At 59.6% G+C, this 18,013-nt stretch overlaps 1 protein-coding gene across 1 annotated transcript in view; it reads left to right on the forward strand.

Moving 5' to 3' along the window:
• Positions 1–375: 375 nt before the first annotated feature.
• Positions 376–18,013, forward strand: part of LTHEOB_5517 (Beta-ketoacyl synthase) — a gene marked incomplete at both ends in the record, with an annotated part of 32,565 nt that continues 14,927 nt past the window's right edge. The window contains 2 exons of the mRNA XM_035514671.1: positions 376–2,250; positions 3,046–18,010. Of these exons, the coding sequence (XP_035373807.1) occupies positions 376–2,250; positions 3,046–18,010 (16,840 nt within the window). The remainder of the gene's footprint in view (positions 2,251–3,045; positions 18,011–18,013) is intronic.

Raw genomic sequence — 18,013 nt, forward strand, 5'->3', positions numbered from 1 at the left:
TGGCCGACTCCATCTGGCGAGGTGGTGTGGGCGGCCCCGCGTCACGACTCGCTGATGCCAGCCTGAGCTCGAGTCAGCCTCTTCGTATGGGAGCTTCCGCTACACACACTAGCTTTCTTGTCAGGATAACTCCATAAAGAGTCCAAGATGCTAGCACCTCTTGCAAAAGCACGTTCCTCCCCGTGATTGACTTCATCCATCAACTGGATAATCCGGAGGGAACATCACCAGCTTCACCAACAGAAGAGCAACAACAACAACAAAACCTACCTTTGCCTCGCCATTCTGAGGCACGATATCACTGGAGTACACGAAGCACACATCAGGACCCCTCTCCGAGCTCTCCGGGCGGAATCTTCATCAGAGACCGCCGAGATGGACTCGATCGAGGAAATCCAACAAAAGGTGGCCGGCGTTATTGCTGGCGTGTTGGAAGACAGCAGCTTCGTAGGCGGTGATGCAGATCGCAGCATCTTATACCGCGGTGTTGACTCCCTTCGCGCTCTCGAGCTGAGCGCCTGCCTGCAAACCGAATTCGACTTGGGCCCGGATGAGGTTCCTAACACTTTCGTCTTTGAGAATCCCACCGTCCGCCAGGCGGCCGAAACCATCGCCGCAGCGATCCGCGCGACGGCATCGGCGTCCACCACCTTGGAGTTCGGCTCGCCCACACCATTGAGCAGCGGCGATGATGAAGACGATAACCAGGCCGGTTCAGAAAAGGCTCGCCTGGCCATTGTTGGCATCTCCTGCCGCCTCCCTGGCGGTGCCGTCTCCCCAGAGCGCTACTGGGATATCCTGAATGAAGGTGTCGACGGCGTGACCGAAATTCCCGCCCACCGACTCGACCTGGATCGTCTGGTTGCGGAAGCCAAGGTGTACGTCCGCAAAGGCGCCTTCGTCTCCGACGTGGAGCATTTCGACCACGAATTTTTCGGCATCCCCGCGAGCGAGGCAGAAGCCATGGATCCGCAGCAACGCCTCACCCTCCACGTCGTCTACGAGAGCTTGAGCCGCGCCGGCTGGAACAAGCAATCCCTGGCCGGGCTTGAAGCCGGCGTCTTCGTCGGAAACAGCGCCGTGGAGTGGTCTGACGTGCAGCCGGAAGCGGCCTTGCACGGTGTCTACGGCCGCTCTGGCACAGCCTCCGCCGTGCTGGCTAACCGCGTCTCCCACGTCCTCGGTCTCGGAGGTGTCTCGGTCACTGTCGACTCTGCATGCTCCTCATCCCTGGTAGCTGTGGATCTCGCGTGCCAGGCTCTCCGCGAGGGCAGGTGTCAGGTAGCCGTGGCGGCCGGCGTGCATCTTCACCTCTCAGAAAGGCGCTGGATCCAGCTTTGCAGCACCAAAATGCTCTCCCCGAGCGCACGGTGCCGCGCATTCGACGCCCAGGCTGACGGCATGGTGCGAGGAGAAGGCGTCGCCGCAGTTGCAATCATGCCGCTTCACTTAGCCTTGGCCCAAGGTCGCCCGGTCCACGGCGTAATTCTGGGCTCTTGGGCCAACCACGCCGGAAAGGCTGCTAACATCACCACTCCCACGGGCCAGTCGCAACGCAGAGCCGTCAGCGCTGCCTTGCGGAGTGCCAAGGTGCGCCCCAGTCAGGTTTCCTACGTAGAAGCTCACGGGACTGGCACTGCCCTCGGCGACCCCATCGAACTGGGCGCACTTGCCAGCGTTTTCTCTGCGGATTCCGCTGTTGGAGGAGATGATGCCAAGTCTTCGAATGAAGAGGAGCTGGTCATAGGCTCCGCTAAAGCAAGCATCGGTCATCTGGAATCAGCTAGCGGCCTGGCCGGCCTAATCAAGGCTATTTTCGTCCTGAAGCAGCAACAGGCAACACCACAGCTGCACCTCGGGGGCCTCAATCCCGAGATTGAGCGGGCGACTCGAGGCTTCCACTTTCGTATAGTGACTCCGGAATCCGAGAGTCGATATATTGCTCCTAAGGGTCAGTTGACGGACGAGGGGAAGGAGACTTACGGCGTTGTCTCCAGCTTTGGATTCTCCGGCACCAATGCCTGCGTTGTGCTCGCTGCGCCCCCGGGACTGTCATCCTCAAATTCGCCTGATGCCCCTATCACCAGCTCGTTGGGACCAGGCGTTGGAAAACGGTTCCTCATGACGCCTTCCGGGAGAGAGCATCCGTTGCTACTGAGGTCGGAGTGCGAGCTGCTCGATTCGGACGAGAAGTTGGTTGCCTCTACCTTACGGCTGGGGCCTTACTCTGCAGTCTGGGACGACCAGCTGGTACACCGTGCTTTCGGGCCACGCAAGCGGTCCTTCCCATTTTCTGTCATTCTCGAACTGATCCTTGCTACTGCCTGCAGGGCACTCAGTGCAGATAGATTCGGCGTCACTATTGAAGATCTGGACATCCACGACAAGGCTAGAGTTGCTTTTCTGGCAGAAGGAGATGTCGTTGGATGTTTCATCGATAGCGAGACACAGAGTTGCGCAGTTTTCTTAGCGCCAGCGGCGGGCGTTGGGTCATTTTCCGTGCTGGTACGGTGTCGGGTTCGCGCAACGGCACAAGAAAGCATCTCTCAATCTCTTTCTCTGCGGGCATTCAGCCAAATTCCGGCGCGCATAAAAGAGCACTTGGCCGATTTGGAGAGAGTTCCGCTTCCGGCCTTATACGACCGCCTAGACCGCCTTGGGTATTCCGTCGGTAGCGAGGCTCGGAGGATCACACGGCTCTTCCGGTCAAATACTGATTCTGCTCCCCGGCGGAGAGTGGTCGCATTTGTACCGTTTAGCCATGCCGATGCGGGCTTTCTTGTGCATCCAATGGAATGGTCGAGCATTGTACAAGCCGTGCTCTTTGCTGCTGGCGATGAAGAGAAGTCGCTGTACCTTCCGTCGGTTGAAGAGAGCTTATCCAATCTGTCTCTCCCGGCCAGACCGACTGGACAAACCGGCCCACGTTGGGTTATGGCGGAGGTATTGCCCTGCCCTGATGGCCGGATGATTGCGAATGTTACGGTAATCCACCACGACAGCGAAGATGTTGTGCTGCAGGTAGACGGTCTTTCTCTCGTGCAGATGAGCCAGAGCCAGCTTAACCAGCGGTCCGACACTGGCGACGTTTCTGGGGCCGAAGTGTATGTGTCCGACTGGAAGCATCTCAGGATCGCCGACTTCCAAGTAGCAACCAGCATCGCTGAAACGGAATCAAAGAGCATGTTGATGGTTTCTTCCATTCTGCAAGCCGCTGGGGAGGAAAATACTCTCACAGATGCTCTCCATCAAGCTTTTCCAAACTCAATACAGACGCACAAGACAGTACCTTGGGAGCAACTGACACCAGGAGGTACTGCACCGCTGCTGATTGTCCCACTACCACGTTTGCAGATGGATTCAGCAAGCACAGACGATGCGAATCCAAGTACCTGGGCGGCGCAAGCAATGGCTTTAGTTCACTTCTTTGGCGACTTGGCATCGCGGTCGACCGAGACATGGAAGCCCACCGTAGTCCTGGTGGGAAGCGGAATAATGAACACTCCGGACGACGACACTCACTCGTACGGCGCACAGGCAGGCTACCTCGGGATATGCAGGACGGCCCGCTCCGAGTACGAGAGCATCGACGTCCGTTTGATCGACGTGCAGGCATCAGGGGAGGAGGAGGCGGGCCGAGCCTTGACCGCCGAAGACGCATCAGCACTATCCGCTGTTTTCGGCTGGATCCAGGATCATCCTGACTTGTCCCGGCTCCTGGGACCCGAGATCGCCATCCGTCGAGGCGAGGTCTACCTGCCGCGCCTCGTGCCGCTCGATCCCTGCCACACACGCACACACAGCTCTGTTGGAACTGATGCGTCTGCAGCTGTCAGTCTTAATGTTGCCTCGCCGCAGGAAGGGACAGCGTGGAAAGGCATGACACAGCTCGTCCAGCATGCCGCCAAGCAGCAATCCGAGGTTGAGTTCCTTGTTCTTCTGGAACCATCCGCTCCGCTAGTCAGCGGAGAGAATGATGGCTTGCCAGCCGGCGTGAGGATCACATACGCCTCGTCGTGTCCCTCCACGATCGCCCGCCAGGCGCTACAGCCATGTTTCCGGCCGACGCACGACAAGCTGTGCCGCCTACCGAATGAGGACCCGACTGCCCCTAACCTCTTCGACTACGCACACTTCGACGTCATTCTCGTTTCAGCGTCCAGCGCCGATCTGTCGAAGGCGGCATCTTGCCTGCTACCCGGCAGCATGATGCTGGTAACTTTGGAACCGGGGTCCGAGGATGCTGGCGCGGAGGCGGTGGCTGCCGAGCTCTCCCGGCTTGGCCTCTCCGTAACCCGGACCGATACTCGGGGAGGGATCCTTGCAGCGGCCCGGCCCGACGCGAGCGGCACGACCGTCACTCCCGCTGCCTCTTCCGACATCATATCCGACGGCGACCGTGGCTGCTTCGTCGTTACGGGCGGCACGGGTGGCCTCGGGCTGCTCTCTGCCCAGCATCTGATCCGCCAGGGTGCTACCCGCGTCGTGTTCCTATCTCGCAGCGGGCGTCCTGCGCCTGGCTGCGAGCAGCTCTTGCAGGAAGTGCTCTCAAACAAGGGCGCGGAGGTGCACGTTGCGGAAGCCGACATTTCCGATGCCAGCGCCCTGTCACGGCTCCGCGAGACGCTGCGGCAGAGACAATGGCTGCCTGTGCGTGGCATCGTTCACGCTGCCGGCGTGCTTGCGGACGCTACTCTGGCCCGCCTGGACGCTGGCAGCTTTGACGTCGTCAATAAGCCCAAGATCGTAGGCACGCGTCGCCTGCTCGAGCATCTTTGCGGCGACCCTCACAGCGGCGATGTCGAGTTCTTCGTCGGCTTCTCGTCCGTGGCGACCCTTCTGGGATTGCCGGCACAGGCTAGCTACGCAGCCGCGAACGCCCAGTTGGACGCAATCGTAGCCCAGATGCGTGTGGTCCATGGAATTCCCGCAGCCACTGTGCAGCTGGGTGGTGTGTCCGATGTAGGCATGAGCGCTCGCGTTGCCGACCATGTACATGCTTGGGGCGTCGGCCAAATAGCAAGTGGAGACTTTGGCGCGATGCTCCAAAAGGTTATCCAGATGGCCAAGCTGCCGCGCCATCGCACTCTAGTTGCCGCGAACTTGGATTGGAAGACACTACACTCGACTCGCAAGCCTCAGCAGAACCGCCTCCTATCCGCTTTCCTACCAGCGCCGCAGAAACCGGCTGGACAGAAGCGTTCCCAGAAACAAGAGAGCAGCAACACAGCAAGCACCACGGCAGTGTTACAGCCAGCCATGTCGCTCGAGGAGGTGGAGCAGATTGTGAACCAGACTCTGGAAGACGTTGCAGGGTTGCAAGTAGGGAAAGAGGAGTCACTGTACGAATGCGGCCTCGACTCCCTATCTGCCGTCCAGTTCAGGAACGTGCTCGCCCAGCGCTTCGAAGGCGTCGAGCTGGCTCCAACCCTCGTGTTCGACTATCCCACCGTCGACCACCTAACGCAATACATCCACCAACAGCTGCAGCAGCGTGCCGCAGCCGCTCGCCCACCACCACCTCCCCAGTCGATACCATCCGCCCCCGCCGCCACCAGCGGCGTCCCCACATCCAACGGGGACAACATGGACGGCGCAGTAGCGGTCATCGGCGTCGAAGCCCGCATGCCCGGCTCAGCCAACAGCTTCGACGAGTTCTGGGCGAACCTGTGCGCGGGCGTCGACGGCATCGGCGACGTGCCGTACGCGCGCTTCGACGCCGACGACTACCTCGACGACAACCAGCTGGCGGGCGGCAAGACGGCGTACGTGCTGCGTGCGGGCTTCGTCGACGGCGTCGAGTGGTTCGACCACGAGCGCTTCGGCATCACGCCCATGGAGGCCAAGGTCATGGACCCGTCGCAGCGCGTCATGCTCGAGACGGCGCACCGCGCCTTCGCGGCCGCCGGCTACGACAAGGACGCGCTCAAGGGCTCCAAGACGGGGGTGTTCGTGGGCAGCTTGTCGCCGGACTGGCGGCAGGTGTTGACGGAGCACACGGCGTACAGCGGCACGGGCAGCGCGCTGTCCATCATCGCGAACCGCGTGTCGTACGTGCTGGGCCTGGTGGGGCCGTCCATGGCCATCGACACGGCGTGCAGCTCCAGCCTGGTGGCCATGCACCTGGCGCTGCAGAGCATCCGCGCGGGCCAGTGCGAGATGGCGCTGGTGGGCGGCGTGCAGACGATCCTCAACGTCGCGCCCTTCATCAACGGCTGCAAGGCGCGCATGCTCTCGCCCGACGCGCACTGCAAGTCCTTCGACGCGAGCGCGGACGGCTACGTCAAGGCTGAGGGCTGCGGCGCCCTCGTCATCAAAGACCTCGCCGCAGCCCGCCGCGACGGCGACCGCATCCTCGCCCTCGTCCGTGGCTCCGCCGTGAACCAGGACGGCCGTTCTGCCAATCTCACCACGCCGTACGGCCCGTCGCAGCGTGCTCTCATGGAGCAGGCGCTGCAGGGCGCAGGCGTCTCACCCGACGACGTGTGCTATATCGAGACCCATGGTACCGGTACGCCCCTGGGTGACCCCATCGAGGTCGCCGCAATCCGCGAGGCATTCAGTAGCGAGACGCGCGCTGCTCAGCGCCGTCCGCTATACCTTGGTGCTGTCAAGTCGGCCATCGGACATCTTGAGGGTGCAGCTGGCATCGCCGGGCTTGTCAAGGCTGTTGGAGTCATGTCCCATAGGCAGCTGCCGCCGAACCTGCACTATCGCTCCCTCAACCCGTATATCGACCTCAAAGACGCAAGCGGTTGGATCCGCATTCCCACCGACGTCGTTGATCTGGCGAATGCAGATAGAGAGCGTCGGCCCCTTGTCTGTGGCGTCAGCGGCTTTGGCTTTGGTGGCACGAATGCACACGTCGTCCTGCAAAGCTATGACGGTGGCGACCAGAGAAAGGTAGAGACGAGGACAGAGACTCAGCCATCAGTGCAGCCGATCGATAAGGTTGCGTTTCTGTTCCCTGGTCAAGGCTGCCAATTCGTTGGCATGGGTCAAAAGTTGTTCGGCGCTGATCGAGCATTTGCGGACGCGGTTGAGCGTTGCGATCGGATCATGCAGGAGCAAAGACTCCTTGATGGCAAGAGTCTGATACGGGACGTTCTGTGGCCTTCGGTACCGCAGGACCCGCCGTTGGTGGAGGACGCGCGGTTCACGCAGCCGGCCATCTTCGCCATCGAATACGGCCTCGCCGAGGCATTGGCGGCGCGCGGAATCCGCCCAGCTGCCGTCCTAGGCCATTCCTTCGGAGAGTTCGCAGCCGCCGTGACTGCGGGCATAATGACGCTAGAGGATGCCGCGAAGCTGGTTGCCGTCAGGGCCAGAGTGGCTGCGGACATGGTATCGACCGGAGCCATGTTCCTCATCCACGCCCCTGCAGAGACCGTGCAGAAGGCCGTTGACTTGTTCCATCAATCCAACAGGTCAAAGGACCAAGTGGCAATCGCAGCCACCAATGGCCCGCGGATGACCAATATCGCCGGCACCGAGGAAGCTTGCGAGGCGGTTTGCAAGGCCGTCAGGGCTCCCAAGGTTCGACTCGCCATCCCGCACGCCTTCCACTCCCCGCTCATGGAACCTCTCCGGGAACACATGAGCCGCGATTTGCAGGGCGTACGGCTTGCAGCACCGTCGTTGCGCTTCTTCCCTACCGTCGCGGGCCACACCGACGCAGATACCAGCAAGCCCTCTTCATCGCCGGCGCGTGAAGCCGAGTACTGGCTGGATCAGGTAGTGCGCGGCGTGGACTTCATGGCGGGTATGCGGCGCTTGGCTGAGGCAGGGTTCGATACTTTTGTCGAAATCGGTCCTCGACCAACGCTGATCAAGATGGGCCAGCGTTGCATTACTGCCGATGCACAGGGTCCTCAGCGTCATTGGGTGGCGGCGTTGCATGATGAAGGCCCGGAAGCAGAGTTGCCCTTGGACCACCTTGAGCAACTTGCCAAAATGCTTTCAGAGAAGAAGCAGAGCGGACAGAAGATGAAGGTTCAGGGCGGAGCTAGGCGCTTCTGGAGACCACTCCCGCACCGCATTGTAAAGCAGGTGGTTCCAATATCAGAGAAGGGTGTTTTCACATTTGAGCGCAAGTTGGGCCGGTATCTCGGCAAACTACTAGAGGAGCATCGAGTCAACGGGATCGCCGTTGTTCCCGGGGCCCTCTACATTGACACCGCCTTGGCCCTGTTTGCTGGTGCGAGGTCGATTCGCGCGCCTGAGCAAGGCCCATCGCCCGTGTTGACAGACGCCAATGTGAGCAGCATCGAGCTGCATGATCTCGTCTTTGAGCGGCCACTGCAGCTACCCACGGCGATGGACCTTGGAGGTCTATCCGCCAAGCAGGGCATCATCGTGGAAGGCAGGTTGGCTCTTTCAGCCACTGAAGGAACGGTGCGTATCGCTTCCAGAGCCATCGAGAATCCAGCCACCGCAACGCCTCACTTTTCCTGCACGGTCAGCAAATTGGCCGGTCGAATCGCTGCTTCTGCTGCAATTGACATTGCGGCTCTAACGCAAGGTCTCCTGCACATTGGCGCCGATACCGTCTATGAAGCATCTGCAGGATTTGGCGTCGAGTACGGCACACGGTTCCGCTGTATCGAGGAGCTGTGGAAGGGAGAAGGAGTGGCAGTGGCCCGCCTGCGTGCGCCGAGGACTGACAACGGCTTCCTACTTGATGTGGGCATGCTCGACGGGGCGCTGCAGACGGCAGCGTTCACAGTTGAGAGGGAGCAGGCGTACATGCCCTTCAGCGTCGAGTCGGTTACAGTGAAAGGGTCGATTGCCAATGCCGGCCAGGAGTACTACTCAATTGCGCGGCTCCGTGGGCGTGAGCAGAATATGGTGGAGATGGACATTACGCTCGTAGACGCGCGTGGTACTCCGGTCGTTGAGGTGCGGTCGATGAAGTCAAGGGCTGCGCCGAGGCAGGATTCAATTCTCAAGAAGTCGGTCTACGAGGTGGAATGGGTCCTGCTGCCAACTGGAGTCGAACGTACGCACCATTTCCAAGGAGATATGCTCCTCATGGGCACCCAGGAGGGTTCTGTTCACGAGACCTGGATCCGCAAATTGGCTTCGAGCCTCGGCATGAAACCAAAATTTGTCGACGCGACGAATGTCTCCGGCCAGGACTTTTCGCGTGCTGGCCTTGTCGTGGTTGCGCCGGCGGCACCACCGTCTGAGAATGACATGATTCCGGCAACAGAGACAACGGTGGAACAAGGATTGATCAGCTTGCAAGCCGCCTTGCGCGCACTAGCTGCGGTAGAGTCGGCAGACCAGGTGGCACCCGTGTGCCTCATCACTCACAACGCCGTCCCAGCCGGGAGTGGTAAGGTCAATCCAGCCCATGCCACACTTTGGGGACTCGCGCGTAGCGCTAGAGTCGAGTACACAGACCTCACTGTCGCTACTATCGATGTGGATGGTGCGGCAGTCTCGGGAAATTTGCATGGCCTCGTTTGCATCATGACGCAGCATCGCAACACATGGGGCCAGGGAGAGGCCGAGTTCGCGGTGCGCGGCGATAACGTCTTGGTGCCGCGCATGGTCGAATCGTTCGCTGAGGGCTGTCGTCTACCGCAGCAGCTGGCATGGCGACAGGCATCGCAAGCGGGCGGACTGAGCAGTCTCACCTGGATTCCGCTGGCCGAGCCGCGGGCGCCTGGTCCTGGCAGCGTCCTGCTGCAAGTCAAAGCGGTAGGGTTGAACTTCAAAGATGTGTTGACCGCTACGGGCATTGATGTCGATGCGGTTGACGTCGGGACTGACTGTGCGGGGGTTGTACGCGCCATTGGCCAGGGTGTGACGGGGATCTCGGTGGGTGATGACGTCTTCGGAATTGCCCCAGGCTGTTTTAAGGACCTCGTCATCGCGCGCGCCGACCGCCTAACCTCCACACCTGCCCGCCTAACCGCATATGAAGCGGCTACACTCCCCTCGGCATACCTTACAGCCCGTCTAGCCCTTCTCGATGCTCCTTCAATCAGGCCAGGAGACCGCGTGCTGGTGCATGCGGCTTCAGGCGCCGTTGGCCAAGCGCTCGTACGCCTGGCCCACCAGCACGGCTGCACCGTCTACGCCACTGCCGGAAGTGAGGCCAAACGGGAATATCTGTTGAAACAGCTGGGTGTTGCTGCAGTTTTCCCTTCTCGCGATGCAGCGGCCTTCCAGCGCGAGCTGCGCGCCTATCTGGCCCGCGAGGGTGGTACCATCGACGTAGTCGTAAACAGCCTTGCCGATGCCTACATCCCCAACTCGGTATCATTTCTGCGCCATGGCGGCCGTTTCGTTGAGATTGGCCGCAAATCCATCTGGACGGCGGAGCAGATGCGTGCTCATCGACCGGACATCGAGTACCGAATCGTCGAGCTGGACAAATTGCATTCCCAACCTGGCAGTGTCGCCCAACACCTAGCCGAGGTGGCCTCACTCGTTGACCAGGGCTCTCTTGAGCCAATCATTAGTGAAGTCTTCCCTAGAATTAAAGTCGTCGAGGCATTCCGTCGCATGCAGAGGGCGCTGCATATCGGCAAGGTCGTGGTCTCCATTGAGGATATGCCCGACACACGCGCCAGCGCTGACATCCTCTCTCCGGCCCGCATCCAGCCCGAGAGTGTCGAACGGGCTGTATCCAACATCTCGTCCCGTGCGGCTGCCGACCTGGGTGTGCCTGTTGATGAGATTGAACGTGGTTGGAGGGCACTCTCTCTTTACTGCTTTCAGCAACTACGTCACGCAGCTCAGCGAGTTGGTCCAAGTGGTGTGGTCGAGAGGCAGCGAAGGCTTTACCAGCGGTACTGCCGCGGAGATCCTACGCAGCAGTTTTCTCCTAACGAAGAAGCGCCCCTGGGACTGGACGGTATTGCAGATGCGTACCCCTTCCTGGTTCCTCAGGTGGAAATGCTACGCCAGGTCGACGGCCATCATGAAGCTGTCTTCCGTGGTACCACTGACCCCTTGACCCTGCTATTCTCTGGTGGCGCCAGCAAGCGCATTGCACAGGATCTTTACGAGAAAGGAATTTTCGCCCGATTCTGCAACCAGGTCGCCGCAGATGTCACGGGCTACCTCGCTGGCTCATTAATGCCGGGTGCGACGATGAAGATGCTGGAGGTTGGCGCTGGGACTGGAGGCACCACCAGCCGTGTACTGCCCAAGCTGGGTGACGCCGTACAGTCCTACCACTTCACTGACTTGTCGACATCCTTCCTGCGCCACGCGGAGAAGCGCTTCGCAGCGCAGTATCGCTATGTCAACTACCACCTGTTTGATGTCGAGAAGGACCCCGTGCCTCAGGGGGTGCGCAGCCAGAGTTTCGACGTAGTGCTGGCCTGTAACGTGCTGCATGCCACGAAAGACCTTACTCGTACCTTGACACACGTGCGCCAGATCCTCAAGCATGGTGGTTACCTAGTTTTGTCGGAAGTTACGGCGCCCTCATACTTTGCTGATGCAACATTCGGCATGACTTCTGGCTGGTGGCTCTTCGCCGACCTGGAACTGCGTCCAGACTACCCTTTGCTCACTGCCCAGAGATGGAGATCGTTCCTCCTCAACACCATCGGGTTCGAGCACGTATGGATGAGCGAGCAAGGCGGCCCCCTGCACAACCAGTCTGTTATGGTGGCCCGCACTCCCTCAGCATCTGCCATATCGCCGCGCATCCCGCGCCCCCTATCCACCGCCAGCACCAACGACCGAAACAGCGTTGTGGTCCTCGCCGGTGGCCTGGGAGGCCTGGGCGTTCTGACAGCACGCCTGCTCCTGGAGCGTGGCTGGAAGCGCTTCGCCTTCCTCTCGCGCTCCGGCGAGGTGCCAGCCGACGCCGCCAGCGAATGGCAGCACTTCATAGCCGGCGGGCCACAGCACCGCATCTACCGCTGTGACGTTGCGGACCGCTCTGCCGTCGAGCGCGTCCTGGACGAGATACGCCAGCAGCAGGGCCCGATCGTGGGCGTCGTACAGGCCGCCGGCGTGCTCGACTCGGCGACGCTTCCCAACCAAGACATGGCGCGCTTCCGGGCGCTGATGGGCCCCAAGGTCGCCGGCAGCTGGAACCTGCACCTGGCCACGCAGCGCGACCCCGTCCGCTTCTTCGCCCTCTTCTCGTCCATGGCGTCAGTGCTGGGTTCGGCCGGCCAGGCCAATCACGCCGCCTGTAACTCCTTCATGGACGCCTTGGCCGCACATCGCCGGGCCCAGGGCCTTCCTGCCGTATCTATCCAGTTCAGCAGTGTATCTGCTGTAGGCGAGGCTGCTCGCCGTCGTGCCGATTTGCGCCATACCATCGGATACCTTTCTATCCCGAAGCTTCTGGCTCGCAACGGTATCGAAGCCCTGGTGGACTCAGATGCGGTGGCTGTTGCGCTGAGCCCGATTGATTGGGCTAAGATGCTGGCTAAGTACCGCGTGCCACCGAATCTGTTCCAAGCTTTCTTTGGACGTGCCGTCCCAGCAAACGCCGGCGGAGCAACAGAAAAGCCAGTGGCAAGTGGAAAGCCAGCTATGCGGCATCAGGACAGGAAAGCCAAGTCCGATTCTACCAGCAAGAAGGCTGCTGCTACGTCTCGGCGGGCTCAGAAAAAGACACCAAAAGAAAAGAAGGCAACAGCGGTCAAGCCCAGCGCTCTGTCTCCTACCACTGAACCCGGCGCCAACCATGAATCAAAGGCCAGGACTCTCGTCGTGAGCGCTTTCCACGACGTTCTCGGCTACGAGCCGCCACGTGATGATATGGGCTGGAAGGACGCTGGGGTCGACTCCCTGTTGTCGATTGAGCTGCGTAACGCCATTTGCGCTCGGTTGGATGACCTGGGTGTCTCGAAGAAGGTTCCTGTGACGTTTGTATTCGATTACCCGACGGTCCGGCAGGCGGTAGGTTTCCTGGCCGCCGCGATCGCGTCAAGTGCGGGTGCTGCCTCGGTCGAGCAGGCGACTGTGGAGAAAAGGAGCTCTTCTTCGAGGAAGCCAAACAAGCCGCGCAAGAAGGCCTCAAAGACGCCTAACGCCAATAAGAAGCCCGAGGCACCCAAGCCCGCAGGGGTGGAGAGCGAAGACTTTTTGAGCCTTGTACTGGAATCCTGGCAAGAGACTATATCGACGCCGATTCGCCCGAAACAAGCTTTCGTCGACTGCGGCCTCGACTCCCTCTCATCCGTGGAGCTTCTGTTCGCTTTGCAGACCCGGCTGGAAGATCGCATTCAGCTCCCAGAGAACCTCGTGATGCAGCAGCCTACACCACAAGATGTCGCTTCGTGGCTCTTGCAGCGGATTGGAAGTAATGAAAACGCTCGCAGTAGAACAACAGAAGCATCACCATCGCTTGAGAATGGTACTGATCATATGGCCCTGATCATAGAAGCCTGGCGCAGCACCGTTGGTACTGATCTCGGTGCGGACGATGACTTCGTCGAGGCAGGCTTGGATTCTCTTTCCTCCGTGGAGCTGCTGTACGCACTGCAGCAAGCCGTCGGTGAAAGCATTGAGGTGCCTGAAGGGATTTTCCTGTCGCAGAAAACACCCAGAGCTCTCGCGTCGTGGCTTAATAGCAAGTTACCCCGTTCAGATATGGAGCACGGCACTGCTCCAGCGGTCATCGAGCACGAAGAAATTTCCGAAGATATCGAATCTGAAGAAAGCGGAGATACCTCTTCGTCGGAATCAGACGAGATATGGGAAGAGTCCGACCAGACGGAATCCAAGGAAGAGAGCGATGGCGACAATGATGAACATCTCGAAAACGTGGATAAATGGGAGGATGCCGAGCGCATTGTGCACTCTGCCATCGAAGACGTACTTGGGTATAGCATCGACTCCAACGCACCATTCACCGACAGCGGTGTCGATTCACTCTCATCCCTCGAGATCCGCAACGCACTGCAAGCAAAAGTGCCATCCGCGATCAAGGTACCTGCCACAGCTGTCTTCGACTATCCCTCCGTTCAGAAGCTGGCGGGATTCTTATCGCAAAGAATGGCCGAGTTGGAAAGGGCGAACAGACCCACAACTAAGCCATCGCGCTCAGCGAAGCCTCAGACAAACAAGCCTGTAGCCAAGGCCAAATCCTCCAGGAGCAAAGCGCCCAAACAAAGGGTTGAAAAGGGCTCACGCAACAAGATTGAAGATACGGAGGATCCGATCGTCATTGTTGGAATGGCCAGTCGTTTCCCAGGCCAGACAGACGACCGAGTTGAGGGCTGGTTTGAGTGGCTGCTGGATGGCAAGGATGCCTTCGTTGAGATCCCTCACCACCGGTTCGACATCGACGAAGTCTATCACCCAGGCGGCGAATCGCGAGCGGGCAAATCGTACGTCAGAGACGCCGCCTTCGTCCATGGCGCTGAGATGTTCGACCACGCGCACTTCGGCATCGTCGAGGCCGAAGCCGCAAAGATGGACCCTCAGCAAAGACTCCTTTTGGAGACGAGCTTCCAAGCATTGCATTGCAGTGGCTACACCAAGCAGAGCCTCGACGGACTGGATATTAGCGTCTTCGTCGGGTGCTGCTCCAACGACTGGTCCAAGATGCCCGAAGCCAGAGGTAGTGCCTTTTCGGGCACCGGTGCCGCCGCCTCGATCCTCTCTAACCGTGTCTCGTATGCGCTCAATCTCTGCGCGCCGAGCATGACCATCGACACGGCCTGCAGCAGCGCGCTTGTGGCTCTGGATGCGGCTGCATCAGCTCTGAAGCTCGGCAAGTGCCGAGCTGCCGTTGTGAGTGCTGTCAACTTGATGCTGTCTTACGGCACCTTTGTCACCGAATGTGAAGCTTCGATGCTTTCTCCATCAGGAAAGTGCCGAGCGTTCGATTCTCGGGCTGATGGCTTCGCTCGCGGCGAGGGCTGCGGCAGCGTGGTTGTGAAGAAACTCTCTCAAGCCCGTGCCGACGGCGATGAAATCTTAGCTGTCCTCGCTGCCACCGCCATCAACCAGGATGGTAGAAGCGCCGGTCTCACGGCTCCCAATGGTCCCTCTCAAGAAGCTGTCATTCGCAGTGCCATCGGGGCTGCCGGACTCCGGCCTGAGCAGCTCATTCATCTGGAGAGCCACGGCACGGCGACAAAACTGGGTGACGGTATCGAGTGGACCGCTCTGGCCAACGTATTTGGTGACCGCTCTTCCAGAGAACCGCCACTCTATGTGGGAAGCGTGAAGGCCAACGTGGGTCATCTTGAAGGTGCTGCGGGAATGGCGGGATTGATAAAGTCCGTGATGATCCTCAGAAGCGGCAAAATCCCTCCGCAGGCCAATTTTGAGACACTCAACCCGCTCTTCGAAACAGGCCACGCCCTAGCTGTTCCTACCAAGTTGACCTCGCTCGATGGCATTGATCTCAGCAAATTCGCTTGCGGCATCTCCAGTTTTGGATTCGGCGGCACCAATGCCCACGCCATCGTCCGCCTCCCAACGACCAGCGAGGTGCCGCACAGTTCCCTCGGGACTCATCGTCTTCTTCGAACGCCATGGCCCTTTGATGGACGCAAGTATATTCCTTGGCGTCCCAGCGATAGCCCGTTCGTGACTTCCAAGGTCTTCCGCGATGGTGACCGTTGGGCGGTTTACCGCGTTGCCTTGGGTGAGCGCCTTCGAAAGGACCTGCTGGCGCAACACCGTGTCCGCGGCACAATTATTGTACCTGCGGCAGCCATCATAGAAATGACCCGTGCTGCTCTTGAAGCTCACCTTGCGGACGAATCTGCGGGTCTTGAACTTGTCGAACTTATCCTGGCCAAAGCAATCTTAGTCCAGGACGTAAGCCCTGCCAGCCCAGTGTTTCTGCAGTGTGCAACGCTGGCCAACGGTGAAGACAGCGGAAAGAGTTGGCATATCGAGACAGAATGCCAGGGAGAGGTCATTCTTCACGCCACAGCCGCCTTTGGCCGTTGCGACGGCGACACAACTGAGTCTACTTTAGACGTCGAAGATGCCAGCATGTTACACACAACCCTCATCAAGCCTTCTGATTTATACAGGCGTGCTGCGGACAGAGGTCTTGAATACGGACCACTCTTCCAGGCCCTTACTCGCATTGCAGTCAAGCGTGACGGCAGCAGCGCCTTTGTCAAGATTGGCGGCTCTCAGTATGAGACTTCGGCGTCGCCAGCGTCTACTTTCATCCTCTCTCGAAACGATTACTTCGTCCCTCCCCATCTCTGCGACGCTGCTTTCCAGGCTTGCTCTCTTCTTCATCGAGAGGACGCAGTAAATCAGACTTTCCTGCCTTTCCAAATCGGGCAGGTTCGTTGGCACACTACCAGAGACCAGGTTGACAGGCGGCCTAAGTATGCTATCTGCGAACGGCAGGGCGGGGGACCTGACTCGCTGGTTGCTTCTGTGGCCATATATGACCAGCGAGGTGAACTTCTCCTATCGGTCGGGAATTTCGTGGCCCAGGCTATACAAAAAAGCAAGGAGAGCCTGGACGTCATTGGAAATGCTGCAGGAAGAGCACAGGAGGGGACGGATCAGCACATGAGCGGCTCAAACAGCGGGGTTTCCGAGTCACGAGCAACAGCGGTAATTCCCAAGCGCATGTTCAGAGAGTCGCTACAGCTGGTCCCGGCCAGCCGATCTGTGGGTAGCGGGACAGGCTTCACGCGCTTCGCCCTCATTCGCTCTTCGTCCGGGAGACCTACACCCCGAGAGCTCTTGAGGCTTCCGATTCCTCAGGTCGATGTTCACCCCACACACAACCTCCATCAACGACTCTCGTCGCTGTCAGGCATAGAAGGGTTACTCTTTGCTCCACCGCCCCGCCTCAACGATCCTGATGGAGATGGCTCTCTTGAAATTCTCGAAGTCGTCAAAGCGTTGGACAGGATGAATGTGCCGGTACCACTGACGATTATTGACGTAACTGGTGTCTCGACTCCCACAAGAGATAGCAGAGGTACGCCAGAGGTTCCGGAGAACAATTGGACCCTTTCGGGCCTCGTCCGTGCATGTCGAACAGAGCTCCCTGACCTCAAAATCTTCCTCTGGCATGTTGACCCAACATTGGCTCAGCGCGACGGCTTCTTCACTTCTCCACCCGCACTTCAGGCGGCTTCACTGCTGCCACTAGAGCAAGAGCTCTTCACCGATGCCAACGGTCAATACACCCCCCGCTTACAGCCCATCGCCCCGATGGAGAAGGAAGTGATCGGCCTCGAATGCCAAGTCGGCGCGGACGCAGAACCGGACTTTGGGCACCTCCGCATCGTACCCCTGAGACGGCAGCCCGGCGACGGACCTGGACCGGATGAGGTAGAAGTGCAGGTGCGCGCGGTGGGACTGAACTTCCGCGATGTACTGAACGCGATGGGCCTGAACCTGGGCGTGCCAGGGCCGCTGGGCGCCGACTGCGCAGGCGTCGTCAGCCGTGTTGGTAGCAACGTGCAAAAGTGGCGCGTTGGCGATGAGGTGCTCGGAATTGCCCGCGGCTGCCTGCGATCCTATGCCATCACTAACCACCGCAGGCTGATCGCTAAGCCTACGGACATGACATTCGAACAGGCGGCCAGCGTTGCATCGGTATATGCTACCGTTTACCAGTCGTTCGTCGACGTAGCTCGCTTGAGAGCCGGACAGACGGTCCTGGTCCACGCCGCTGCAGGAGGTGTTGGCCTGTTTGCTATTCAACTCGCCAAACACCTCGGCGCCAGCATCATAGCTACCGTCGGCAGCCCGGGAAAGGAAAAACTGGTCCGTTCATACGGTGTGCAACTCGTGTCAAGCTCTAGGGATGTCCGCAAGTTCGAGACCGATATGGCACAGTGGAGAGTGAGACCAGACGTGGTGCTCAACTGCCTCACCGGCGACTTCATCCGCGTTTCTTTGGACTTCTTGGCACCTTCAGGTCTATTCATCGAACTCGGCAAGCGCGAGATCTGGACGCAAGAACAGGTCTGCAACGTGCGGCCCGACGTTCAGTTCGCGGTTGTCGCCATCGACAAGATGCTGGCGGAAGATCCTCAAGCTCATGCGGATCTCCTCTTGAGGGTCGAGCGTGAGCTGTTGGCTGGTT

This window comes from Lasiodiplodia theobromae (genome assembly GCF_012971845.1).
Source record: "Lasiodiplodia theobromae strain AM2As chromosome Unknown scaffold_15, whole genome shotgun sequence".
Lineage (NCBI taxonomy): Eukaryota > Fungi > Ascomycota > Dothideomycetes > Botryosphaeriales > Botryosphaeriaceae > Lasiodiplodia > Lasiodiplodia theobromae.